Source organism: Pelmatolapia mariae, linkage group LG22 (assembly GCF_036321145.2).
Source record: "Pelmatolapia mariae isolate MD_Pm_ZW linkage group LG22, Pm_UMD_F_2, whole genome shotgun sequence".
In the NCBI taxonomy this organism is placed as follows: domain Eukaryota; kingdom Metazoa; phylum Chordata; class Actinopteri; order Cichliformes; family Cichlidae; genus Pelmatolapia; species Pelmatolapia mariae.
This window is the reverse complement of record NC_086245.2, coordinates 15328581-15354849: the sequence shown is the minus strand read 5'-3', so window position 1 is coordinate 15354849 and position 26269 is coordinate 15328581. Positions and strand designations below refer to the sequence as shown.

The window sequence follows — 26269 nt, the reverse complement described above, 5'->3', positions numbered from 1 at the left end:
ACATGAAATGTGCAGTCACAAACTACCAGCTCACACCTTTATAGACGGGCATTTCCAAGCACAGACACACAAGCACCATCTCCATGTCTTCAAACAGCGGATAATTGCATGTTAACCACAGGTTTTTAAGGAGCTGCAATTAGACTGAACAATCATGAGAGAGTCTGCTGTGCAATGTCTGTCTGACTACTGGTCTCAGATCAGTGGTTAAAGTTAAAATTCATAGTTTAAGAGGTCAGAGAGCGAGAGAGGAGGGGTTTGCTTTTGTTTCTTTGCTTAAGCATTAGACAAACTGTTTTTAAAAAAAAGGAAACTGTAACACTCTTCTGGTCAAAAGCCACTTACTATCATGTTTATGAAATTGAATTTAGCACAAAATATTGAGTTTTGCCATTACTGTTACAGCTACAGCAGGTCTGCTGTGTTTTGCTGTGTGGGTGTGTGGTGCTGCCCTCTCTCCCTCCCGTTTCAGGTACCACCTCTATTTCTGTGGAGGCAGCATTTTGTGCACAGCTGACTCCACTCAGCAATGAGCCTTAGGAGTAAATGTGAGGGACGAGGCGGAGGCCGAAGCCAGAATGTCTTTCTTGAAGCAGTGTTTGGGCTGTGTGATTATTGATGTTTACCACTCTGGGTGAAGGAGTGTGTGCTTTGTGTTCCTTTTTTTATTTTATTGTTTTTTATTTGGATTGACTAGTTAACTTATCCTCTCTCTCAGGTCTCAAGCTTTTTTTGTTCCTTTTATTGGTAACAGCAGCTTAGCAGCTTCTCTAAGTTAAGCTGTTAATAAAAACCTACAGTCTTTATTTTATTTCCTGTTTTTATTTGAGGCCATTCAATTTAAAAGTTTGACCAAATCAAGGTATCACTCATTCAGCTGGACTCAGCACGCGACCCACACTGTGCTATCTTGTAGTATAACACAATCCAACATGGAAGTGCTAACCAGAAATATCTGGGCTTTTACTAACAGCACCAGTGCCTTGGAGTCTCTTGGAGTTAAACTCCATCCATAGAGGAAGAAATTCGCTTACTGCACATTACTGTCACTGATGGCTAGTTGCCTAGGTAATCCTCTAGTCTACTTATTAGCCTTTCATAGGTCAATCACTGTTATCCTGCGCTGTAACTGGAAGTCGCTTCAATCAATCACTTTGAAGTTAAAAAAAATATCATCTCACTTCACATCATCAGCAGTTCTTTTCACCTAATGATGACATTATGACCTCTCAGGTATATTTAACATTAAAATTTGTATTGTTACATATGGCTGTTGAGCTTACAGTGACATGATGTTTGAATATGTACAATAAAACAATCTGACATATATCATTACTGAGCTAATGAATGGATTCAAGGAAAGTTACACCAAATTTCATTGTGATTTATGTGAATTTAAGAATGTGTTTAGGCTCTTATGCTAAAACTTTGTTAGATTATTCAAATTCACTTTCGTTTCTTGAATACAACTGCGTTAAGAACTGTTCTGCATTGTTTTTACACAAAAGCAGGAAGAATAAAAAGCAGCTAGGCCTTTTGCTTATCACCACTGAACTGGACAGTCGCCACAATATCTTCCATTTGTCACATCTTGACCTGATAGCTGTTGTCTTATTTGCTTAAGCCATAGATTTTCCCCTAGAGCACTTTTATTTTCCTAACATCTCCTGAACTTTTGGGAGAATGTAACAATCATAACTATAATTTTCTTTCTTAATTCTTGTGCTGACAAGCTCTCAGTGTACGTGCAAATTTGTGTGAAAACGTGCGTTTGTAGGTCTAGAAAGCACAGCAGAATAAGTAAAGTCTCCTTAAACTCCAAAGAATGGGGGCAGCAGGGAGGTGCAGTTTAAACACCGTCACCTAACAACGAGGAGGTTCTTGGTTCAGACCTGCTGGCTGGTTTGATCCTTTATGTGTGGAGGTGGCATGTGCTCCCTGTGCCTACGTGAGTATTCTTGTGTGCTCCGGTTGCCTCCCACAGTCCACAGTCATGCATGTTAAGTTAATTAGTGACTCTAAATTGGCTCGCTCAATGTTAGCTGGAATAGGCTCCAGACCCCAGTGACCCTAGATGGAAAAGCAGATAAAATAAAACATGCCGAGATGGATAAAAAGGTTGAAGAGACAATCCTGCAGGACTTACAGAAGAGGAAAAAACCCGAGGAGAACAGTCAGCTGTTCTGCCTCATTGCTTGGTGTCTAATGGTTAACCTTCAAGCTGTGCTGGCAGGTGTCTCAGATGCAGTGTGTGTATATATGTTGTGTGTGTGAGTGTGTATGCTTGAAACTCTCTGGACAATGGGGTGTTACTGGAGCGTGCAGTCTTACGATGCAACAACAACGCCTGAGGCACCAATCACACCTGCCACTCAGACACAAATGCACAGGAACACATAAACACACACACATATTTTTTTAAAAACACCGCTTTTGGTCTTTAAAATGCCTTGTAGTAGGATCTAAGCACAGTTTTGGCTCTGACGGAGAACTATGGTGTGTTTTACATAATGGAGACATCTTTATATGCGCTAGACACTCAGTCGATGTCTTTCATGACTCAGTTTAGTTACAGTTCTAGTTGAAATACATAAATAAATATATAGACATGTGAAGAATATCAGTAAAGGTTTCTGTGTTCTATCAGAAACACACATATTTTCTTATGTCATTATTCACATTTAGATAAACATCAGACAATTATTCAAAGTCAAATCCATTGCGCACACACACACACACACACACACACACACACACACACACACACACACACACACACAGAGAGATGAGGCAAACTCAAGATAAGCCCCACACGCATGAAACATAATAAGGCCACGTTAACGCATCACTGCTCGCACACATTTATCTGCAAAAGCGCACACATTCACTCAAGTGTGTATCGTTCAGGTGCACTGATAAAGCTAACTGGCTTACTGGAGCGGCATGTTAAATGTATCACGCTCAGAACAGATACGCTATGCGTAATTCAAATCAACAGATTTAGGGCGTGTGAACCGGTGAGATAGCGAGAGCTTCAAAATAATCTTTAAATGGCGCCAGGGTTGCATGTGTTATTTAATAAACAACCAAACAAATCTGACAAAAATACCCAGTTTATAGTGCAGTCCCAGCTGTGGGTGAAACATAACTACATTTGCTTAACCAGAGACAATCATGTTTCTGAATAAGGCAAAAATCACACTTTCCATTAAATACTGAATGTGCCTTTTATCTTGTCTAGGAGGAAGGCTAAAAATGAATTCTCATTTCTGATTGGCCAATGAGTCCAAGCGCTTTAGTGGCTCTACTTAATGATCGTTAGATGGTACAATTTGTACCAGAGCGTGCACCAGCGTCTTAACATGTATAATTAACTACATATCCATTATTAACAGTTTCAATCCAACATTTCATCTTTTTGATTGAAGTTTTTCGTTATCCAAAGGATGCCAGATTAGACGACATGGGTCAAACTTGTTTCTGGATGTACTGTACAAATAAAACACACTAATTTGTGACTCTACCAGGTAAGTGATCGCCAGCTCAGCTTCTTTAATGTTAACGCAGATGAAGGAGCAGCGCCTTACTTGCATGTATTTTCCATGAACGTGTGAAGGAGGGAAGTTGTTAGCTATACCTCTCTAGAAGAATTTCCATCCACTATAAGCACAGATCAACATGTTTAATACACACTAAAATATAGATGATCTAACCCAGAAACAAAACGCTGCAGGGGGCTTGTTAGTTCATGCCAACATGTGCACACAGAATACACAAACAGGCAGAGAACACTTACACAAATACACACCAACACCTACACGAAGCCACGTGGCCTGCAGTGGGAACTATGTTGGGATGCACACGTGTATTCAAACACAAACCATCAATTTGACGCACATATCTAACACGTACTGCCTTCCTCCCACACACACACACACACACACACACACACACACACACACACACACACAGTTGAAGTTGAAGCCTCCTACATACAAAAAAAACCACACACTTAGGTGGATAAGAGAGAAGATTATTTAATGAATAGGGTTTCGAATAGGACTGCACAAAGATAGCAATCATCATCAATCAATCTTCAATTTAGTGCTCAAAAATAATACCCTGAAATATTTTGTTTTGTTCAAATCTCTGTGTGTGTGTGTGTGTGTGTGTGTGTGTGTGTGTGAGTGAGACAGTTGAGTATCTGAAACCCAACAAATGCTCATGATTTTGTTGAACAATTTGAGCAATTAATCTGATTAATTGAACTAAACTAATTGCCTCAGCTCGACTGTAAATAAGTAAGCATGTGTATTCACAGGTTTTCCGCCCTCTTCCTGCTCATCGTCATTTAGTAGTGCACTAGTACTTATATAACACTTTTCAAACCAGTTTCCATGCCACATTCGCACAGCACTTTCTTCTGAACACTGTGTATATCTATTACAAACACACCAACGTATGCAGACATGCAGACCAGCGGAACCAGGGATTGAACCACTAACCTTCACATTAGTAGAACCTGCTCCAGACCCAAACCAATATCAACCACTAAATTGTTCTTTACAGCCCCTCCTCTGCTCGTCTTTATCATTATATTTATTACAACCAGCAGAAAACCGCACTTATAAACTAAAAATTATTGTTGGTAATAGTTATTCAAAGTAATGACAGCAAGAAACCAAAAGAACTACACCTCTCCGACACTGTGTGTTTGAATGCGATAGTGACCACACACATACACAAATCCACAACTACTTCAACTTTTTAGGCAGTCAATGCCTAAAAAGTTCTTAGATATGGATAAACATGCATGCATATAATGGTTTAACACAGAAAGAAAAAAGGAATTTGCATACAACAGCATGTTAAAAGCCTTACCATGGTATAGTCCTTCCATTTAATAGAAGAGAGAAGAGAAGAGAAGAGAAGAGAAGAGAAGAGAAGAGAAGAGAAGAGAAGAGAAGAGAAGAGAAGAGAAGAGCTCCAATCTTCCTCTAAAGGACAGCTAAATTGGGAAAAGCCAATATCCCCAGCTTCTGTGGTCTTTGGGCTAGCGCTGTGCTAGCCAGCTAACTCTGTAATGATGGATAATGCCGACTTAAGCTCACAGCCTCCGCCTCCCCCCTCTACTACAAACCTCTACTACACTGACACACACAGATACACAGCAAGCAGCACGAGGAGTGGGACTCGAGTGGAGGGAAGAACCAAAGGAGGGAGGGAAAGCGGAGCAGTAGGCAGCCTATGGATGTGAAAGGGGGGAGGGAGACGGAAGAGAGAAAAGAAGGAAGGAGGAGGAGACGTGGGTGTCTTTGTCCCCAGGAGAGTGAAGGAGGGGGGAGAGAGGGAGCCAGATGTACAGGAGATAGAAGCAAAACAAGTGAGGAGGGAAAGACATAAGAAATGATGTAATAACTGCAAGACGACATGAACAAAAAAAAAAGGAGTAAAATGAGAGAAAACCTTGCAGAAATATCAATAAGAACAAACTGAAAAAAAGATAATTGCAAAAAGACACAGCTGAGAATGACATAAGAGAGAAATGAATATGAATGTGTGCACATTGTTTTCCCTTTGGCTATTCTGCCTCTGTCACACACATGCCCCCCTCCTGTGGTGTTACTCAATTAGTCATAATGTAATGTTTTCAGCTCGACACCGTCCCGCAGAAATCATCCATCTTTGGAACAGAAAAAAAAAGAGACACAGGGACTTGCAGTCAGTTGTTCCACCAACTTTACACATTTAATCCAATTATACTGTAATCAACTTCCACGCAGAGACATCGAGGAGTATGAAGCCACCTCCTCATCCGAGTGGGCTTAAGCCAACTGATTACTTCATAAATCAAACTGGCATAATAGCAAAGGAGAACAAACACTAATACGTTAAATGTGATATTAAAGTTTTGCGATTATAAGTTGAAAAGATGCGCTTATTTTTTGGTAGTTCCTTGAGATTTTCTATCAGGTTATTTGTATCCCGACATCACTGATCCTACGTCGCCCTTACACCCAAAAACATGGACAAGAGACATGCGGGATTGTGTTTAAACTTTGATACAGTACGTGTCTGCAAAAACCTGCGCTCACATATTTGTTGGCACTCGCAAACCCTCACAGATCTTGGCAGATGATAAAATTTTAATCATGTGGAGCAGAAAGTGTAATTGGGGCTTTAGGCTTTACAACTAATAATCATGGAAATCTGCTTTAATTTTAAGATTTTACGTATTTGCACTTGATTTTCTGCCAGATACGCAGCGTGATGAAGCACCTCAAAACATCTGAATCAGTAATAACAATGTCAAGTGCTATAATCAAACAGCCACGCTTGCAATAGTCTGCTGTCTCGGGACATGCCATTTATTTGCAGACTCAAAGAGACATTGCTTGAAGTTAAACTACTCAGGGCTATAAAAGATGTCAAGCTTAGTAAGTTTGTGCAAGCATGAACATCAGAAGTGAAGCAGAAATCTGGTCCCTGGAACTTCTCTATATATGGCTGTTTTCCAGAAAATGCGCTCCAAGTGCCATGAAATCAAAAGAGATTATCACTGATCCTTAATATTAAATCCACTATGTCACAGTATATTGTCACACTGGACACTCAGCAAAGTCTATGAACCGTGGCAGAGTCAAGCTCTCACACACGCGCACACACAAAATCAAGCAAACAGGCGGGCAGACAAGACGAGAGTTGCTCAGGAGTAAAGCAGATTAATGGGCCACTGGATTAGTGGGCCAAGATGTCACACAAAGACACACACACACACACAGCCCTGCTCTGACTCTCATTTAGAAGGTGGCTCTAAGCTCGGTCCTTACATCTTTCTGGCTTGCTCAGTGCAGGCTTCCTTTCTTTGAGAGGAGGTGTGCTAACATCACCCTCTAGTGGCAATGCATTTTCAAATAACCTGTCATACAAACAGATAAACGCCTCGACATTAAAACCACCTGACTGTGATAGATGATAGGTATCAAAGTAACAACCATAAAAATGTCAGGACCTGATATTTCCACCCAATATATTGTCCAAGGGATCGTCTTTTCTTTGCCGTGTTCCCTCTCACCAAGGTGACCAACATTTTCGCAGCCATCCACGTAAAAATAAAACACGGGTTCTAACAGCAGGTCACCTTTTTCTACTGCCACCGTGGTTCCACTTTTCCAAAATAACAAACAACAACAAAGGAAGCTCGATCTTCAATAGAAAGATAAGCAACAGACAACAAAACGGCCTCTCACGGTTTGGATAAATGTTAGTGTGACTGATGTGTTACAGATCTTATCTTGCAGGTGTAACACATAACTGCAAGATACCAGAGTTTTAAAAAGCCCAGAGCGCTATCTTTCCAGTTATATAGTTTCAAACTATAATATGGAGACTACTTGTTGTAGGCTGTTTTTACTCTAGTTCGGCTCATAACTAGCTAGCCTTTATGGTGTGGTCTACCTAAACTGCTGATACAACGCATTAATTTGTCCTGTGTGTAAAAGGTCAGGCAATTAAAATGTTTTCATTAAATCGCAAGTTGTTATTTGATGAAGTGAGTAGACTGTAGATGTTATCCAATACATAATGCTATTCAGCTAACTGTGGCAGTGCTCACATGTTGGCATTTCAGGCTTCAACTTTCTCACCTCTCATGTATTTTATATTTTTATATTATGAATTATTTCGTTTACTGAATTAATGGGTTTGCATCATGTGTTTGGAACTATATTTTAGATATGTTGCTTTGCTTGTAGTCCATATGCTGAAATGTTACGAGAACTTTTTAAGATCCAATGCAACTGTCAGCCACTCGAAACGTGTTTAATGCTACAACGTTACTGTTAGATAATCAAATCACATTATGATTTGATTGGCAACCTTTAAAATTATATGTTCACACCAATTTTAATTTTTTAAAATGTAAAAAAAATTCAGTAGAATTATTTCTTTTGAAATCTATTAATTATAAATGACCAGTCATAGCCCACCTGCAGTACCTTCATGTCCCACTAGGGGCATGAAGCTCACAATTTGAGAATCACTACTCGTGTTTTTTCCCTGCTTATTTTACCCTCTGGGTTTACAAGTGATGAAATGACCCCCTATTTAATGTCAACAGTCAAAACCCTTCAAATACATGTATCACCTCCAAATTTTTCCATATGATGACACAAAAGGAGCAGCTTTAGTGGTCTAATAAAGCGTGCTTTGTAGCCATTAAATGTCTATGATGCTGGATTTTATTCAGCAAAATGATCCCATCTGCTACAAGAAAAAAAAAAGGCTTTCCAAGTATTTTGTGCAATGCTACTGCTGATATAATGACAAAAACATTTTTCCAGACAAAGAAAGAGGGAGAGGCAGACAGCCTCCAAACAAGTTTTCAATGAACCTTTGTTACCGGAGTGCGCCTGCTGGTGACTAATCTCACAGACAGACACATATACATTGACCCACAAGCAGACATTGTGGGATCACACCCACATCTGACCTCAGCCACACTAATTTATGGTAGCATACCAGCCTCTGAGTGTGATGTCATACCTATGGCTTTCATCCAGGTGTTTCTTTGCTCATCATTGTGTGTTTCCCCTTATAATCCATCATGACTGTGTTTTTTTTAATGTTTGTGTGTGGCTGTGCACGGATCTAGCGAACAAATGAGATCATATGATTGGCCAAACAGACACTGAAGACTGCTTTGGTCCTGTTCTCAGTGCGTGTGTGGCTTTCACTGTAAAGGAAACTGAAGTTCTTGAGCTTACTTGAGCTTTAGGGATGTTGTTATGCATGTGTCAATATGAAGAGGAAAGCAAAGGGAGAATCATTTAAAAATAATAACCACACTACAGCATACGTGTCTTGTAACACACACGATGAAGACATTATTTAATTGTTTAGCCATCTCGTGCACATGCATTCTCTTAGCCAAAAATCAGACATAAAAAAGTTTAAAAATATTCATTACATCTGGATCTGTTAGTATTTAGGGCTTTTCCTGGATAGAAAACAAATGTTTTAGCCTGGGACCAAAAGAAAACCTCCAGCACTGTGATACAGATACAGCACTGTGCAAAAGTATAGAGCCACCCCTCAATTTTTATGTCTAAGCAGACATCTAGTAGGCTTTCTTATAGTTTTTTTTGTTGTTGTTGTTGTTGTTGTTGTTTTTTAAGGTGGATTTGAAGAATAGCTCTCCGGGATTTCTGAAGGTATTTTGAATTTTTTCCTTTGGACATTGGGTGCTTCATTTTTTAGTCCAGTCCGTGTACCTGATCATTTTCAGAGGAATGCTTTTTTGTTTGTTTTTTTGTTATGCCACCAACAATTCAAGATTAACAAAGGTTACTGGCTCAAAGGATAAACTATTTTTTGGCGCTTTGCTACTAACACCCCCAAAACACATCATTTGTTCCCATTTCTTTAGCTGATTCTATGAAAAATGCCAATTATTCCACAGTTTGTCAGACAGAAAAATTGTATTTTTGCACAAATGAAGGGCTAAAAATTGCCTAAGAGAGTTGAAGAATAAAGGTGGCCATCTGAAGATTACCATTTACAGTGCACTGCTCATCAGGAAACAACACACTTGTTTGGGACCTTCACATTCGCTTTCTAGAAAATTTTGAGACACTCTGCACGCCAGTATACTTAACCTCTTAAGACCCGAACTCTTCCACAGCATGCATTTTTAATTTCTCTTTGATATTTGGGCATACTGGGACCCGATGAATATAAAAACAAAGAATTACCAGATTTGTTTTTTTTTACCTGATTTTTGTTTCTAAGAAAAATGAGAGCCATATATGAGGATATTTGTTTAAAATTTCGATAGAACAGTAGCAGTATAATGTCCTCGTAGGTGGATATCAGGCCCTTGTAGAGCAGAATTGAGTATTTTGGTCTAAATAACCCAAAATGTGATGTCCACATATGTGGACGCCAGGTCCTAGGAGGTTAAAGACGGTTTCTGATGTTTAAACCAAACAGGTTTTTGTTTCCTTCCTGTAGACGTAGCCACATTAGCTGTTCTCCCTGTTTCCAGTCAATCTGGTAATCCAAACCGCTTGCCAGAAACCCCATTTGTATTTAAAACGGCAGAGATGAGTGTTATTAGTATTGATTTTCTCATGTAACTATCGACAACGATTGCTTGAACGAAGAGGAAGTGGCCTTTGAAACATATCCCGAGATACCAGAGCAATGAATAACTGGACAAATAAACCCAAACAGCAGGAGGTAAGAGAAACCCACCAATGTGAAGATAAACATCCTGCATATGAAGGTAAAAGAAGATATTTTGGTTGATGTTTAGTAGAAAAAAGGTCACGTTTTCTGCATATATGCACAAACACAGAAAATGTACTGTCTTCTCCACCCAGCTTTCTCCTCCTCCCACATCTTTTCTCTCCATCTATATGACAAAGCCCAACAATTACTTCTTTCTCTCTCCCCCCTCTGACTCACTGCAGTGTAATTACACTGTTCACTCAAACACCACACATACGCACACCAAGTGGGAGAGGGGCAACTGATTCACAATATCTGTGGTTTTAATTGTTATTTTCAACACTTCAGTTACAGCTCAGAGGAAAATTAAAGGAATGTGAGAACAGTTATTAGTTTTTCTTGAGTCGTTTTGGTTCAACTGTGCACACGCAGGCACACAAATACACACACACACACACTCGCATCTCTACGCCAGAGGGAATCACTGCATTTCAGTTCCATTCATCACTAGCTGACATGCTGCACCAGTGACCTGCATGACCGAAGGTACCTCACTCCAAGTGTGTATGTGTGTGTTTGTATGTGTGTGTGAGACTGTCCTTGTGTGTGCATGCCCCTAGGAGGGACAAGTCATTAACTATGATGTCACTTCCTGCCATTGTAGCAAGTTTCAGCTGCAGCAAGCAAACTACACTTGGAGTGCAGTGCAAACGTAGACATACTAAAGCAAACATACTGAGCTTCAGTTCTGTCAATAAACCAGTTCACTTGTACTATGTAACATACACAATGTTATTTATAATGGAGCATCCACACAAGAAATGACTAGCAGCAAACAGACAACATTTGATGTCAATGACATTCAGTTATGTGTAGTAGCCAGCAGCAAAGCAAAGGGGAAGGATCCCACATTAAACTTTTCTAAACTTTTAGAAGAGCCATTATAAGCAATTACAAATGGCAGTGACGCTGACAGACACAGGAGCAGTCGTTAGCTACATTAGGATATCCACTAGTCACCACCTACCAGCTATAAAGTGACGCACAGCAAGAACATTTTTTAGATGTGGACGGTGCTAAACGGTTCTAAAACTCAGTCCAGATGACGATAAAACTGTCCACGGTCTTATGTTGTGGCTCCCTGTCTAAGTGTTGCCATGTCACGATCTGTTCACAGGATGCTTTGCTGAAGATTATGTGACAGCAGTCGTTTTCACACATGACTCCTGGAAAATGTCAAGGCAGGACACTCTTTGAAGCGCTCCTCTCTCACATGTAACACACAGCAGAAGACAGTCCAGTTCTCACTACTGAAAATATGCATGTTCTTATTGGGGGCAAAGCTGATTTGATAGAGCACGCAGATGGCAGGGCACTGGACGCCCAATCAGTACCTTGAATGACTATTATGCTTAATTTATGCCACTGCGGTTGTGTACGTTGTGTACAAAGATTTTAAAAAACACAGAATGCAAAGCACAGACAGTGGCTACAGTTGACACTTCATTGTTTTTAACACTCGCCATCATGTGACAATAAACACTCTCTGTAGGTAGACGGGGAGTTCGACGCTGCCCATGGATGCTACCACCGCTGCACCCTAATTTCCCCCCCATTACCTGCACTACCAAAGAAAACAGCCACATTCAGACACCAGAGAGATGCTATGTTTGGGAGCAGGTAGGTTAAATACTGTTTAATGATACCTTTGGCTGTTTCGGACATTGGCATTCTCATATCAACCTCTGTCAGAGAATTTGTAGAAAGGTTCAGGGCCACAGTATCTGTTAGCTGTTGGGGCTTTTCATAAGAAAATACCCACAGTCTTAAACAGATGGAATAATCAAGGCACTATTCCAACATTTGCTTCCTTAAGATCAGTATTCACAAATTTATAAAAAAAATTCCTCAACTTCACAGTATTGTGTTTTAATAACTAAAGAAATCCAGAACAATAGGGGAAATAATTAATCTTATAAGCAGACTGATGAGGAAAACATGACCAGTCACATCATAGCCACTAGCCAATAGTTGTTAACAGTGATTATATGAGCGTGTAAATCTGCACAGGCAGAGATTTACACGCTCACACTCTGCTAAGACAATACACAAACCCATCCACATGCCTTCACATGTAGGTGGAAGAAGGTGTCCCCCATCTGGGCATTGTAAGCTTAGCAAACATACATTTTTAACCATGAGAATGTCCACACACTTTTCTCAAACCCAACTTTTTAAGGGACTACAGAGACATTTCTCACTGACAAACCCAAGACAATTATCTGCATTTTCTTGAGCAATCGTAATCGCGATCAAAGCAAAAAGCTACCCACAAACAAGGACGCACAACGACACACACATAAACACCAGCTGGAGTCTGAGTGGTCCTCCTGCTTCTGAGAGGAAGAGGGCGTTTTCCTTTGAGCTCCTGAGGGACACAGCATGCTTTAGGATGTACAGTAAGTGCTCTTAGTGTGTGTATGGAGGGGTGTGGGGTCTGCTTCCTGAATGCAGCCAATCCACAAGTAAAGGGAATGACTGTTCTTTTCGTCTCCTGTGCAAACACTCAACACACACACTTATTTTCCTTCACAGCTAAAACCACATGCAGGATGCAAGGGAATAAGTTCAGCGAGAAGACAGAAGCTGAATTTACAGATTCGGGACACTTAAACACACACGTTTTCTTGTTTTTTTTTCTTTCCTGACGTGAGCTTGCAAATAGGAATCGTTGATTTGCGCAGGTTGTGTGGAAAAGGAGTTTAGACCTGCCACAGCTGCATATATTTACACAGCAGGTACAAAGCAGCCAATCATTGGGAGGAAAACAAGAAAAAAAGAGGGCCACCCTGTCTGCTAGGAAAACAGTACAACTTATTCAAAAAGGACCAAACCAAGCAATGAAACAAGCACAGTCGCCAACGCCCCCCCTTCTCCTCAGATTACTTCATTAAGTCTTACTGATTCCTCGTGACACACGCACACTCTCATTCAGGAACTCTGCATACCTCAACATGCACAATGTGTGTCTGCAATGACTGCTATCGCTTATGAGTCGCACTACGCACTGCAATTTAAAAGACGCGAGACTGACAGCTTTGTTACCGTCTTGTCTGCCTGTTTTTGCAGTCAGCCTAGACTAAAACTGATTTTAGTGCAACACAAAGACGGTATGAAGAACCTTTTCAAAACTCAGTACACACCCCACCACAACTAAAAAGAGTGCACAAACCTTGCAGGAGAGGAAAAGACAGTACAGCTCTCTGCAATGTGGTACACTGCTGCTGTAAGGTCTCTGAGTGTAGTCAAGTGTTTCTATAAATACAGGCCTCCTGCACTGCTCCGCAATTTACACACACAGAAACACAGAAACACACACACACACACCACTGCCACGCCTGTATTAGCCTGCTGTAGACCAGGCTGTAGAAGGTTCAAGCCAGAAAAGGTGTAGCCTTTATTGGACTCTGTAAAAGTGCATTCATTCATTTCAATAAAAAAAGAAAAAAAATTGAAAGCAGTAACTTTTTAACAGCAGTCAAAGGTATAAATGCTGAGAGCCAACCTAAAGTGCCATATCAAGAAATTTCCCAGAGCCAGAGGAGGTTCAATATGTCAGATATTTTGAGAAAAACAGCGTTGTTTTCCACTCGTTTCACATACTGAGTGTAATGACATGTTTCTACTTGAGATAATGGATTTGGTCTTATGATGCCAAATTAGTAGACAGCAGCTAGACTCTATCGCCGCATGGCTCAAGCAAGCATGACTGGAAAGAATTTTAATGTAATCAAATCGGACCGATTTCACATCTGACCCACTCGCGTGTTATCTGCCTCCCAAATATCCACAAAAACTGATTGTGGTAGATACCGATTTGCAGCTTAAGACCACTATTCAAGTGGTTAAGCACTTAGGTCATGGTGAGGGAGCTGAATGAATGCAGCTGGAGTCTAAGTGAATACAAGCCCACTGGGTGGATAAGCTGCTTGGCAAAGAGGTCTCATTCACAATCAAACCTGAGGAAAATTTATTTTACAGCCAATTGCGTATGATATTATGAACTAAATGTGCATCTGACAAGCTTTAAAACTATCCTGTTGCGGTGTAGGAGGTAGTGCCTGCAGGATGTCGTCCCGGCAACGACTTTTATCTCATCAGAAGAGCCATTATTCAAATGCCAGGAATGCACAATGTGAATAAGTAAATCAGTTTGTCAGTAAAAGAGGACAGAAATGAATTTAAAGAATCAAAATATTCAATAATTAAGAAGTAAACCAAAAGTATTTGTAATGTAACTGCAATATAGAGCCCTGGATCTTATTAGTACACAATTCAGAGCTTCAGATTGAAAAATATTCATATGCAGGACTGCACGCTTATTAGTATACTGTTGGTTTAAAGCTTGAGTGGCCTCAGGATACTTTAATTCATTAGCATTTTCTTGCATGTGAAATATGAAGGATTGGCAAGCTCAGCACTGCAGCTCTTTCACACTTGGGAACATAAAGAACGGAGTATGCTGTTTTGAGGTGATTCACTTGCATTTGACAGTTAGTCCAACTTTACACTGACTGCTTATGCCCCTATTATATATACACATAGCGTCCATATATAATGACTGTTCATAATATAGGGACAAAATTAATCTTTGTGAATTTTCTATGGATTTAACTGATCATTTCTTCATGAACTCTCTGAGAAGTCCCCAGAAGCCCAAAAAAGGTTACAAGTCAATACAATGCTCTCAAATATCTTATTTTCTCTGATTAACAACCATCAAAACGAACACTTTTCAATTTAAAGCTACATAAAGTTAAAAGAAAACGAACAAATCCCATATGTAAGATAAAAATAAGACACAACTTGGCACTTAGATTGAGGGAAAAGCCTGAAACTGTTTATCAAAAAAATTGTTATTCACTAAAGTAAGCAATGAATGGCTGTATATTCCTGCATAGCTCTTGGCCTTCTGCCCTTGTTATGCTGCATTAGCTTATTGGTTAACGGGAAAAAACGAATTGCAGTCGTGTCACATCACATCTTAAATCTTATAAAATAAGTCCAATAAACATTGAGAAAAACTTACTATTATGAATTTCTCCACTATTACAGGAGGAAACGAAACATAAGTGTTCTTTTAAGGTGGAAAGTATGTGAGTTCAGTTAAGTTCGGTCAATCAAGGTAAAGCAGCAGCTGAATCCGGGAGAATGAGGACAAACAAATGCGTAAAGTAATTCTGGAGATAAATGTAGGTTAATCCGGTTCAACTATTTACCGTAACTTACACTCTACATTCAATCCATGTGACCGAGGCGACGAGTTTGGTGGCAGTAGGTCACCTTATTTTCCAACTTAGCGAAAGGTAAACTATGTCCTAGTTACGGTGCCCTAAAGCTAAGCTAACTTATCCGGTACTTCCCAAATAATAAGTGAGTAAATTAGTCCAAATACTTGGGGCAGGGAAACAGCTAGCGCCAGCCAGGACTGAACGGTAACCCAACTGCATCTCCCGTAATATCTTTTAGCTGTTGAAATAATCCCCCCAAAACACAACATCACTCACGCTGACTTGTTCCAGGTGACGTCCGAGAGGTTTGAGTTGACTTTACCGGCGACAGAAGCTGTGAAGGGTCGGTAAATAATCCGTTATTTTCACTTGTAGAGCTGGAAGGACTTTCAGATAGCTTTTTTTTTCGCTCCAGCCCGTTTCCCCCTTCTCGCTCTCCCTCTCGTCGCCTGTTCCTGCTTCCCCTCTCCACATCCAGCATTCCAATATGGCTGCTTCTGGGAGAGAAAAAGAGAGAGAGGGGGGAGAGCGAGGGGAGGAAAAGCCTGCCCGCAGGCACACAAACCAGCAACCCATGAATGAATGAATGAATGTGTAGATACTTAAAATGTTACAAATGTAGCCGCTTTGTTGTATCCAGGTTTAGAACATTTAGAACATCCCTTAACTTAATTGCGTAGTAACTCTTAGTAGCAATGTAACAAATTCCACTTTGGATGTCCTACATTTAAAAAACTGTACTAATGACAAAAACATCAGCATGGAAATGTTACCTCCTTAAGCAGGGATTGTTATGCTGTTCCTTATTTCTTTCATAGGATTGAAGTATTTGAACTTTTTTTTTTTTTTTTTGGGGGGGGGGGGGGGGGGGGGATGAAAATTCCTCACATAAACCTCACATAAACAGCAACACCTGTATTTTACACTGTGTCCTTATCTATTTAACAAAAAACGCACCAGTTTCAAGTAGCAGAAAGGCGTTGGTGTTTAAATGCACTTTATTAAATGTTAATAAGCCCCTATGAAAGCAGAGGTTTTGGCAGTTTGTTGGTGTGTGTGTATACACAATCAGCATTGATATTATAGGAGTGACTATTGGCGCTCATCAGTCTGGGAAGGGTTATAATGCCATTTGAAGTCAACAACTTTCCGTCACAGACAGATGATGACCTGATCCAAGATCAGTATAAGATAAATAACATCAATATTGAGTTGTGAGTTTCTTCTAAAGTCCATGAAAACAATGCAGTTGAAAATTAGCACAGCACATCCACTTTAAGGTAGTAAATGTCATTATCATTATAAAGAATGGGTCCTTCCACATGTACATGCATTTGTGCTAATGTAGATAGCCAGTAGATAAGGTTCCCTAAACAGCACCCACTTTACATAATAATGCAGTATTTCCACAGACACCTCAAAACCAACAACTACTCCTGTGAAAGAATGCCAAGCAGGGTATTTGAGACCATTTGTTTGAGAAAGACAAACAAAAAGAAAAAAAAAACCCTTGGTGCAGGAATACAAACACAATATAAACCAGACTAGTCAGCCCCTCTTTAAACTCCGAGACTAGAGACTTTTGTAAACTGTTACAAATTTGCAGTGAAATCTACAGCTGATGTGGAGGAATCTGGAACCTTTTTTTCCTCGGAGATCTGGGCTATAATCCCGGTGCCCACCTTGCCTCTGCAATAGGTGTTGGCTGTTGACTGTATACGCATGTGTCTGCTTGGCAAATAATACTGTGTCAGGGCCTGCTGATTGATTAATCAAACCTAACAAGGTTTGGCCCATTAGTCTTTCTTATCATGCCAGTACTTCATTAATGAGTTTACAGTGTGCGTCTTGCTTTTATACACAGGGTCACAAACGACATCTGCTGGTCAGTGATTGTTATTACACTTTATTTGGGATTTTATATAGGTTTTGAATTTCAGTACAGTATATTTAGCTTTAATTGATATTTCATATGTTTTATGTTCTCTCACTTGTGGTTTACAGTGACTTCTGGATCTGAAAGGGAAAAAAATGTTGTTTCTATGGCCATAAAAGGGTATCTATGATTGAAAGGTGGTCCAATACGGACGATTCACGCAAAATAAACCACGGAGCTCTAAAGTGGAATGAATAGAGGTTCTGGTAATTCCATATAATAGTAAGCGGTCTTTATATATGCAAGTAATTCAGAAAGCTTCTTGTTATGTGAAATGAACGACCGACGTGGTGGCACAATAAAATACGCAAGGTATTTACACACAAACACGTACATAGTAAGAGCCTTGTTTCACTTTTGCTTTGCTAAATGTACAATTTGTACCTTGCTCATATGAAAGCCGTCTCTCCGCCGTTACTGATTTACAGTGTGTGATAATATTTGCTTCAAAAGCGTGTGCCGTGACCCGGATTCGAACCGGGGTTGCTGCGGCCACAACGCAGAGTACTAACCACTATACGATCACGGCTTGCCACCTAAGAAGGTTGATTGTAGGAATGGTGTGACATATTGTGAGGCATCGTCACCCCGACATTAAAAAGAAGTTTAGGAGCCGTTTTACACCCTTCAAACTGAAGTGTGCGGTTTCGGGTCCAGATGGACAGAATCAACTTTTGGAGAGTTTCGGGTGGAAGTTCATTAGTGTGTAACTTGCTTTCATGCTCCAATGGATTGTAAACGTGTTTTGGTTTGTGATTTATCTTTTCTTTCTTTATTTCTATTATGAATTTAACAAAGATGTTGCCTAAATTTCCTCAAGAAAACGCCTATTGATTATGAATAAAATGCCGTGACCCGGATTCGAACCGGGGTTGCTGCGGCCACAACGCAGAGTACTAACCACTATACGATCACGGCACGCCACCTCTGAGGGTGAAGAGCGATTGTCACCGCACTGTTCAGAACCTGAAGATTGATTTCTGGAACGCATCTTGATGTATCTCACCGCTTTGTCGTCTCGAATTTCTACAAGTTTGGCTCAGCACTTTGTTGCCATGTGTCATTGTCTTCTTCTCATTACGCTGTTACTGGTTAATCTATGACTATGGTGCAATCTATGACTCTTAATGAAAATGAAAGTAAGAAACATTCTACACGAGTTACAGTGCAGAAAGTTCTGTAGCTGTAAAGATAAATTCACGTTTGCTAGTTCAGTGGTAAAACAAACAAACAAACAAAACCCAACAATAAATTCTTTTTGACAAGCAGGTGATGGCATGGCATACAACGATGCAGGTGTGTTGCTCTGTCTCGAGTTTGGGGTGTGTTAGCATACGTGCCTCATGGATAACAACCACAAGACTGTTTCCAATAATTACCTTTATCTCTCCGGTGGGCTCACCGGTCAGACTCACAGGCCCTTTCGCCGTTTTAACCCTCTGGGGTCCAGGGTATAATTGGCCGTTTTTGACTACTTTTGATTTTACCTCTATATTTCACCTTTAAAATATGTTTTTCTTGCCTTGTTTGATATCATTATTTTCAGCACAACCTCAAATATCTGAAATTTGAGTTATTTTTTCATTTTGGTATACTATATTAGCACAGTTGATCTAAATTCAGACAAAAAATTCAAAATCCGAGTAGAAAAAAGTTATATTTTTTACTGTAAAACCCACAAACATGTTTAACGAATCATTTTCATAACTTGAAATGCAAATAGAAATCGTACATTTCTAAAAATTATGCACAAGTTTTGAAAACAACAAAGTTATATGGTACTATTTAGGTTTTCAGGTGAAAGTGTAGAGACTGCCTCCCCCGCCTTTACCGTGGTGGGAGAGGCTGCAGAGGGGGCGGGGTCTCCATGTCCTTGTTTGTGTGGTCAGCGCTGCACGGCAGCATCAGCCCTGTGACAGAAACGTCTCCACGCGGCGTCCTCACTGATGGCGCAGTCACAAACATCTGTGCACAGCTGTGCTCTGTCTGCAGGGTCGGAGGTCAGAGCTAGCATCATGCTATCAGCTCTGTGGGTTTATGGGAATCAGCTGATTGAGGCTAACGCTCGAATTCTTTCATGGCACGCATTTTCAATTTCTCTTTGGTATTTGGGCTGATTGGGGCCTGATAAATGTAAAAACAAAGAATTACCTGATTTTTGTTTCTGAGAAAAATGAGATCCACATAAGAGGACATTTGTTTTAAATTTTGATAGAACAGTGGCAGTATAATGTCCTCAAAAGTGGATATCAGGCTCTTGTAGAGCAACATTTAGTATTTTGGTCTGGACAACGCAAAATGTGATGTCCACATATGTGGACGCCAGGTCTTGGGAGGTCAAAGAACACAGAACAAATGAGAAATCATGTCATCACAGCATCAGTGATGCCTGCAGGAAACCATCACAGACACGGATCCAGACAGGAAGTAGTTAAAGATGCCCTGAACAACTTCAGGAGAAGGTTAATGTTCAGGAAGAGAAGAAGTTCCCTGAAGTGATGTTCACGCTTCATCTATCTCAGTTTCTTTCTCTAGTTCTAGCCCTGTAGTCTCTTTCTCCTTAGTGACCACAGCCCTTCAATCTTTATTTATTATATTTTATTATGGTGCCCTTGTACACAGCCCCACAGTGTTTCCTGTAACTCAGACTTTGTGTTCTTATATTGTTCTCTGTACTTTTGCATCTTTGTTGTTTTGGTACCTAAGTTTGCGGTGAAAGCAACTGCACATGACAATAAGAAAGTTTTTGTGTCAGTCCATTTTCTAGTTGACTGTTTCAGTTGAAATGTTTGAATTTAATTATATATTAGTTGAAATAATAAAGTTGACTCTTCTTTATAATCATGTACAGGGTGTTTGGTCAAAAGCAGAAATATTAAGTGTAAACACTGTCGGTCATGTGGACGTCCGTTTATCAGACAGATGAAGTTAAACCTGCTCAGACTCCCCGTGCTGTTACACTTCACTTTATGCTTTTGTTTTTCTTACAGGTGCAGCAGGTGCACTTGTACTCCATCCTTGTCTTATATTCCCCCTCCTCCCCTCTGCCTGTCTTACCTTACACATCGGCATACTTTACCAGATATAATGTAATAACTGAAATATACAAATAAAAATGTGTAAGCAGGTAAATGAGTCACGTGAACCAGAGGAGCCTGTAGAGACTCTATGGCTGTTCTTGCAACAGCAAAATGCACCACAGTGGATTCAGATTGTAACTCTGGCAAAAACTGCTAGACAGGACAGGATTTTTAAAAAACGGCATTTGTTGGTTAATTGTAGAATATAGTTTCCTTTATTCTTTGCTTGTATTTATTATAAATATTACTAGTACAAAGATTCCAAACATTTTACGTTAAAAAAAAAGGTTTTTCAGTACAGATGGACATGAATACTTTACTAGACAGAAGGTTTTTATTCCCCAAAGCAAGAACCAGTTCACTCAAAAGAACAGTTTTGTACAAGAACCTGTCACCAATACATATAATACAAGAAACCAGTGAAACTGGATTATGGTCTGACCTTTGACAACTGTTAAAATTGGCAACATGAATTTGAAATATTGTGTGTGGTGTAGTAATGATAGTCCATCAAGCTAACGTTACACAAACGTTGTCAACATTGACCCTGATGTGAGGCCTAATTTGTAATGTATTGTTAAAATGTAAAGATCTGTGACGCCTGCAGGTAATGGCCATCTTAATAAACGTAAACTTAGAAAAACACAATCTAAAAATAAAAATATAAAAGCAAACAGACTTGGAAGCGTAATGCTGATGTGACACTGATAAAGAATTTGGTGTGTGTGTGTGGCTGAGCCGTGTTTTTAATCGCTGGTTGGCTAAATGTGTGCTTGGCAGTTTCTTTTTCTAACTCATCGTTCCATGGTGTTGTTTAAAATCAGCTCTGTGGGATTGTGAGTAGCAAACCTGGGCTGATGTGCTCTCTGCTATTTGTTTAGAGTTTGGGAGGTTTGAAGTCTGCAGCCGTACAGTTTTCCAGTTAGAGATGAATGCACAGACGTTTTTCCAGAGTCACGCTGACTCAGGGAATACACATCTCGGCAATACTCCTGAGATGGAAGAAGTCGATGTCTGTCATAAAATCAGTGTGAATGGACTTTTCTCTGTCAGCTAATGCCCCTGACCTGTAAATAAGCTGGTTGGATTTAGTTTTAGGGCCAATTAAAAGGATTGCAGTTATTTGTTAATGCAGTTTCCAGCAGTTCAGTGAATCACATTCAGCTGTGTATTGTCTATGCACCCGTCTGACTTCATAAGTTTAAATGTGAGCTCAGGTATTTGGTATCAGAGATCCCCCCCAGATTTACTTTGCTGTAAGCGCAGTACCAAAGTTTAATGCAAAACCCACTGAAATGTTACTCTACACAGCAAGACACATTCATGTTAAAAGAAAGAAAGAAAGGCTTCTGTCAAAGGAAACCTGTTTGACATGTTCAAAATGAATGCAGTACTTCTCTGCCATTACAAACTCTATATAAACAATCTTGGTATCAAAATAAAGTTAACACTTGTGAGATTTCATCAGAAGTGGAAACATTACTGCAGATTACTGTGTCAAAGTTACTGAGGCGGAAACATAGAACAAGTAGATTTTCTTCCTCACCTAATTTATTTTTGGATTTTGTTGCATAAAACCCAAATATGCTTCAGTAGGCAATAAACTCCAAAAACACAGTGATCAACATATGAACATTATCTGTGTAAAGACTGATGCATCTGAAGTGAAAGAGTGAAAGATGATCAGGTGGTTTGGCACTTGGCACATTTTGGCGCGTTGGTCAGTTGAAGGTTTTTGAACAGCAGAAATTATTTAACTTCATTGACATGCCTAAAAATGTTTTTTTGGAGGGTTACCCACACTCTCACGAACACTGGGCTGTTTTTTCCTTGCTCTACTGTCAGTTTAAATGCCCTCTGTCCCTTTGAACTAACTCTAACAGGCTGTAACTTCGGTTTCTATTGGCCGAACTGCACGACTGACCCCTCTTTTTAATTAATTAACTATAGCATATAGCATAGCAAACTGTCTGTGCGCCACGCGACACAATTAATATTTAACAAAAACGCTACAACAAAGGTGGCTAAATGACGTAACTAGTCTTTTAACTGTTTCTTGTTTTTGCTGTGATAGTTGGATGTAGAAATGGTTTGATGTAGAAATGGTTTATGTGAGCTTTTAGCTGAGATTCAGATGTTTCGGTTGATACCACACATGCAGGTGTCGTGCCAAGGCTGTTATTCCAGACAGAATTTGTTTACCCTGCCTCGGCAGCGCGCGCTGGGCAGGAAGAGCAGATCCAGCTGACTCTGGCTCCATTCCAACAACTAGACGTGGAAGTAGTGACGTTTTAGTTTACTGAAAAAGTGAAAGATGAGCGTCTTGACGTTAACGTTCAGTTTGTGGGTTACAACAAAATCCAACGTTTCAGGAGTCATTGTAAGATGTTTTTGTGAACTAAAAATCAAGAATGATGCGTGCTCCCGACACAGGGGAAACTGATTCTGTCGGGGAGGCAGAAACCAAATACTTCTTCTAAGAAAACTTGTGTGATTAGTAATAACTTATTAATATTAACAACAGAGGGGTGCGATCCCTAACTGAGTGGTATTTTGTGTTACTGTCATGCAATCATAGATTTATGTCTGAAGCAACGGCTGCTGATCATCATCTGAGTCCGTTGTGCTTCCACAACAACAAAAACATGCCAGAAAACTGCTGCAGTTGTCTTTCCAAAGCCTCTGACAGAAAGGCAGCATTCGCCTCTGTGCTGTTTGCTGTGGGGAATCGTTGCTGTCTGCCTGACTGTGCTGAGTTCTTTCAGCTTCTCTAATGAACGTCTCAGCCATCTGAAACATCTCAGAGGTGTAGTGTCCTCCTCCATTAGCTTTAACTATGTCATCTATTTCATTCATCAAGGTCTGAACCTGCCGTCTGTTTCCTCTCTTTGTATTGTCAAACACACAGAATCTGCCTCCACACATGGAGACCAGCTCAGACACACATCTGTTGGACTGAATCATCTCATCAATGGACTGACCTTTGAGCTTGTCTCCATGAGTAAAAAGTACCATGGCGTAGTTTTTAGCACCACTGCCAAACAGCTGTTGCAATATTTGAAGCAGTGTGGTATTTGCTTTGGACATCTTGCCTATTTTGACCACAATAACGAAGGCATGTGGACCTGGACTGGCCTTCACAAACGTATTTGTGAGCTCCATGTACAGCTGTTTAGGAGTTAATTTTTCATCAGTGAATCCTGGGGTGTCGACCACCGTCAGCCAATGATCCTCCACCTCTGCTGACTTTGACACAATCTCAGTACAGACTGCATTAAAGTCACAGTCTGTGCTGAACATCTTGCATCCCAGGATGGTGTTTCCTGTTGAACTCTTCCCTCCTTCAGGAAGACCAATCAGGAAGACTCTCGTATCCCGCGGTCTGCCAAACGCCCCACAGCTAGCACCTGCAGGGAGGAGAACATAAATAAAAAACACGAAAGACATTAAAATGACCTTTTCATAGTTTCAGAGTTGATACTGTGTGCTTTTTATCTTACAATAAAATTAGATGACTGTTGTGCCTGTTCAACATAACTGAAGTGAATTTATAGAACAGAACAGGAAGTACACAGTGATGTCCTTCACCTCTGGGACAGCCAATCTGCCGAACTATGCTCATCATTAAAACCCACTTGGACAATTCATATTAGTAACTCACAGAGGTTATCTGACAAATAATGCAAGCCAGCATGATACCTGAGAGTTGAGATTGTTGATCTGTTGTTTGAAGGTGTCCTGACACTATCAGCAGCTGTTTCACTTGTTCCCTTTCTCCTGTCTCATTATTGAACAGGTGATACTTCCCTTTAAATTCTTTAACAATGTCTGGAAGTGAACTTTCATCATCTTCAAAGATAAAATCCTCCACTGTTTTTTCCTTTAAGCCGTCACCGTTTGTGAACAGTATGTAGCTCTTTTCCAGCCCATCGTCTTCTACTCTGAGCACTGAAATTGTCTCCCTCACAGCCTTCTCTTGTTCCCTTGTGAACCTTCCAACACTGATCACCAACAGGAACAGACAAGGTCTTGAGGACCGCAGGAGATCCTGACACCACCTTTCAATCTCCTCCTTGAAGTCTAGTATTCCTGGAGTATCGATGATGGAGATCTGCTTCCCAAACACTCTTTCAGTTGCTTCATTGATTTTCCTGGTCACAGATCTGAAGGATGGTTTGGACTCAAAAGCATCATATCCCAGAATCGTGTTTCCTGAAGCACTTTTCCCAACTCCTGTATTTCCCAGGAGCATAACTGTAAGGTCTGGACTTGAAGCCATCCTGAATCATCCAGGATCCTGCTGGAGACAACACAATGCAGTTTATTCTCTTTACTGTGTCTTCTCTGAATATGACAGTTCATCAGACTCCTACAATACCGGAAGTACGTTTACAAGGAAGTCAGAAAAAACTGTTCAAGGTTCAGCAGCCTTTCTGAAACCCCCACAACAGGAGGAAACGATAAAGCCCCTGAGCACCAGCTTTTTTCTGACTTGCTCTCTAAGAGTCTGTGATACTTGTGACCATCTGACCATGTCGACACTGGCAGCCATGATGAGGGACAAGACTGCCCTCCACTGCTGAACATGTAACAATACTTTCAGTAGCACTTGATAATAGAGAACACAAACATATTTTAAACATAAAAATCACAAAGAAAGAACAATACGGTATCCACATCTGAACCAAAGAGTAAAACAGTGAAATGTGGATTATTAAATATTAGGTCTCTCTCCTCCAAGTCTCTGTTAGTACATGACTTAATAATTGATCAACAAATCAATTTACTCTGCCTTACAGAAACCTGGTTGCAGCAGGATGATTATGTTAGTTTAAATGAATCAACACCCCCGAGTCATACTAATTACCAGAAACCTCGAAGCACAGGCTGAGGGGGCGTTGTGGCAGCAATTTTTCACACCAGCCTATTAATCAACCAAAGACCAAGACAGTCTTATTTGTTATCATCTATTGTCCACCTGGGCCTTACACAGAGTTTCTGTCTGATTTCTCAGACTTTTTATTTGATTTATTGCTCAGCTCAGATAACATCCTTATAAAATATGATGTAGCAGTATAGATGAACTTACCTCAAATTATATAAAGCATATAAACATTTACAGCAATATGATGCAACAAACACAGCAGTACCATGAATGCTGATACATACTTTAAGTTTCTGAATATTAAACGTGTTACTGCCTTTCATAGTGTTTAAATTGAAGGCCCTGAGTTCCTTCTCCCACACTGAAAACACTTGAATGTAGGGCTGTATGATATGACCAAAATCTCATATCCTGATAACTACATAGATCAGAAAATAGTGCATTTTCTGTAAATTCTGTGAATCTCGGGCAACTCGACTTGTGTGAAGTGTTTTCAGCTGGGCTTCGTGTACCTGGAGTCGAGTGTTCTGACTGATGCATGAAACGACACTTTTTTTTTTTTTTTTTTTTTTTTTAAGACACAAGATGTAACGGCCCCATTTCCTTTCTGAGTATTTCTTACACGGCGCGCTGCAGGGAAAAGCCTGTTCTGACGTTTGAGTCTGAGGTTGATTTGGAGCACCTGAAGGCTCTTTGTTGCTTCCCCCAAGATTGGATATCCATACTCCCTTTTCATACCATTCATCCTTCTAATCATTGACCAAACGTTCTGTATTTTTGTCTCCCTCCCTACTGAATTACAAAATCCCCTCCATAAGTCCCTCTTTGCATTTTTAATGGTTCTTTT

The 26269-nt window shown here is 40.2% G+C and overlaps 2 protein-coding genes and 2 non-coding genes across 6 annotated transcripts in view; all 4 read right to left on the bottom strand.

The window, feature by feature from the left end:
• ptk2aa (protein tyrosine kinase 2aa) overlaps positions 1-15875 on the bottom strand; it is a 64779-nt gene extending 48904 nt beyond the window's left edge. The window contains exons 1-2 of one of the 3 annotated variants that reach the window (XM_065470761.1): positions 4949-5190; positions 4882-4908 (exon numbers count right to left, since the gene is read on the bottom strand). In XM_065470761.1, coding sequence (XP_065326833.1) covers positions 4882-4900 — 19 coding nt within the window. In that variant the 5' untranslated portion in view covers positions 4901-4908; positions 4949-5190. Of the gene's footprint in view, positions 1-4881; positions 5191-15797 lie in introns of those variants that run through there. The other 2 variants (XM_065470762.1, XM_065470759.1) reach the window with 2 other exon arrangements.
• A 2039-nt stretch (positions 15876-17914) lies between these two features.
• trnah-gug (transfer RNA histidin (anticodon GUG)) lies at positions 17915-17986 on the bottom strand. The gene has a single exon. It is a non-coding gene; the product is annotated as a tRNA-His (tRNA).
• Positions 17987-18303: 317 nt separating this feature from the next.
• trnah-gug (transfer RNA histidin (anticodon GUG)) lies at positions 18304-18375 on the bottom strand. Its single transcript has one exon. It is a non-coding gene; the product is annotated as a tRNA-His (tRNA).
• A 4742-nt stretch (positions 18376-23117) lies between these two features.
• On the bottom strand, positions 23118-24816 carry LOC135932694 (GTPase IMAP family member 8-like). The gene is made up of 2 exons (XM_065470284.1): positions 24237-24816; positions 23118-23944 (listed from the first exon to the last, which is right to left on the bottom strand). The coding sequence occupies exons 1-2, from the start codon at positions 24814-24816 to the stop codon at positions 23118-23120; spliced, it is 1407 nt and encodes a 468-aa protein (XP_065326356.1).
• Positions 24817-26269: the final 1453 nt, after the last annotated feature.

What these genes read in the sequence shown, in the direction of transcription:
- LOC135932694 (XM_065470284.1), bottom strand. Translation starts at nt 24,816, where the DNA reads ATGGCTTCAAGTCCAGACCTTACAGTTATGCTCCTGGGAAATACAGGA. An exon ending in TCAACAATCTCAACTCTCAG is followed by an intron (nt 23,945 to 24,236) that starts GTATCATGCTGG and finishes TCCTCCCTGCAG; the next exon opens with GTGCTAGCTGTGGGGCGTTT.